General features: G+C 41.5%; 1 protein-coding gene across 1 annotated transcript in view; it reads right to left on the bottom strand.

Moving 5' to 3' along the window:
• psen2 (presenilin 2) overlaps positions 1-1,510 on the bottom strand; it is a gene marked incomplete at its 5' end in the record, with an annotated part of 5,465 nt that extends 3,955 nt beyond the window's left edge. The window contains 2 exon segments of the mRNA XM_014032091.1: positions 1,079-1,220; positions 1,298-1,510. Of these exon segments, the coding sequence (XP_013887545.1) occupies positions 1,079-1,220; positions 1,298-1,510 (355 nt within the window).
• Between the last annotated feature and the right edge of the window lie 473 nt (positions 1,511-1,983).

The raw sequence follows: 1,983 nt of genomic DNA, 5'->3' as shown, positions 1-1,983 counted from the left end.
ATCAACAACAAGATCAACAACAACAACAAGGTTAATAAACAAACAAGATCAACAAGGTCAATAACAACAAAGAACTACAAACCACAAGGTCAACAACAACAAACAAACAAAATCAACAACAAGGTCAATAACAAACAAACAAGATCAACAAGGTCAATAACAACAAACAACTTCAAACCACAAGGTCAACAACAACAACAAACAAACAAGATCAACAACAAGGTCAATAAACAAACAAGATCAACAAGGTCAATAACAACAAAGAACTACAAACCACAAGGTCAACAACAACAAACAAACAAAATCAACAACAAGGTCAATAACAAACAAACAAGATCAACAAGGTCAATAACAACAAACAACTTCAAACCACAAGGTCAACAACAACAACAACAAACAAACAAGATCAACAACAAGGTCAATAAACAAACAAGATCAACAAGGTCAATAACAACAAACACACAACAAACCACAAGGTCAACAACAACACACAAATAAGATCAACAACAACAACAAACAAGATCAACAACAACAAGCAGGATAAACAACAACAACCAAATAACAAGATCAACAACAAGGTCAATAACAACAAACAATAAACAACAAGGTAAACAACAACAACACCAAACAAGATCAACAACAACAACAAACAAGATCAACAACAACAAGCAGGATAAACAACAACAACCAAATAACAAGATCAACAACAAGGTCAATAACAACAAACAATAAACAACAAGGTAAACAACAACAACACCAAACAAGATCAACAACAACAACAAACAATAAGATCAACAACAAGGTCAATAACAACAAACAATAAACAACAAGGTAAACAACAACAACACCAAACAAGATCAACAACAACAACAAACAATAAGATCAACAACAAGGTCAATAACAACAAACAATAAACAACAAGTTCAACAACAACAACACCAAACAAGATCAACAACATTAACAAACAAACAAGATCAACAACAAGATCAACAACAAGGTCAACAATGTCGACAAAAGACTTCCTGTCTGCCTCACTGCACAAGGAGGAGGAGTCTGAGCTGGAGGAGGCGGGGCTAACCCTGTAGCAGCGGTACTTGTAGAGGACCACCAGCAGGATGGTCATGACCACGATGACGCTGATCATGATGATGGTGTTGAGGACGGAGTTGAGGAGGCGGCGGGCGACGTTCGGGGTGTCCTCTGTGAACGGCGTGTAGATCCTGTGGAAACAAACGCCACGGTTACCTGTGTTCAGGAGGGAGGAGGGAGGAGGGAGGCGCCGGCCGTGTCCACCTACAGCTGCTGGTTGGTCTTTTCGGAGTAGAAGCTGACGGACTTGATGGTGGCGACCACCACCACCATGCAGAGGGTGACGGGAATGAAGAGCATGATGACGTGCTTCGCCCCGTACTTCAGAGGAAGCTCCTCCTCCTCAGCCTCCAGCTCCTGATCCGATCCGCCGCCGTCCACACCTGGACGGCTCCGCCTGCTGATCCTGGCCTGCACCAGCAGAGGACGACACAGAAACCAGACTTTATAACAGCTGAGGGTAACAGTGGTCCCCCCACACACACAGAAACACAAGCTTGTTTTTATATCCTTGTGGGGCCCATCCAGTGATTTCCAATCATTTTTTTACCACAGATCCTTCCTCCCAGCAGCTGTCAGACTCTATAACCTGCAGCACGCCCAAAAATCACAATCAGTGTTTACACACCTGCTGCTGCATCATCATTTGTACTGTCACTATTCATTGTAATTACACATCTGTGTTTCTTGTCTGCATTGTGATTCTTCACTTCACAGCTGTTGGTCGGTTGATTGTTTTGCACTGAAAACAGGTCGTTTCTGATTCCTAATGTCGGATTCTGAAACAAAACATATCGTTTTATATTCTTGCACAATTTGTCCTGATGCATCTCAGTAATCCAGGTAAAAAATCAAAAAGAAAAAAATTGTATAGGTCCTCTGGACGGGTTCTTC

Source organism: Austrofundulus limnaeus, unplaced genomic scaffold, assembly GCF_001266775.1.
Source record: "Austrofundulus limnaeus strain Quisiro unplaced genomic scaffold, Austrofundulus_limnaeus-1.0 Scaffold1372, whole genome shotgun sequence".
Classification (NCBI taxonomy): Eukaryota; Metazoa; Chordata; class Actinopteri; order Cyprinodontiformes; family Rivulidae; genus Austrofundulus; species Austrofundulus limnaeus.
Note: the sequence above shows the minus strand (reverse complement) of the source record. Positions and strands in the feature narration are given on the sequence as shown.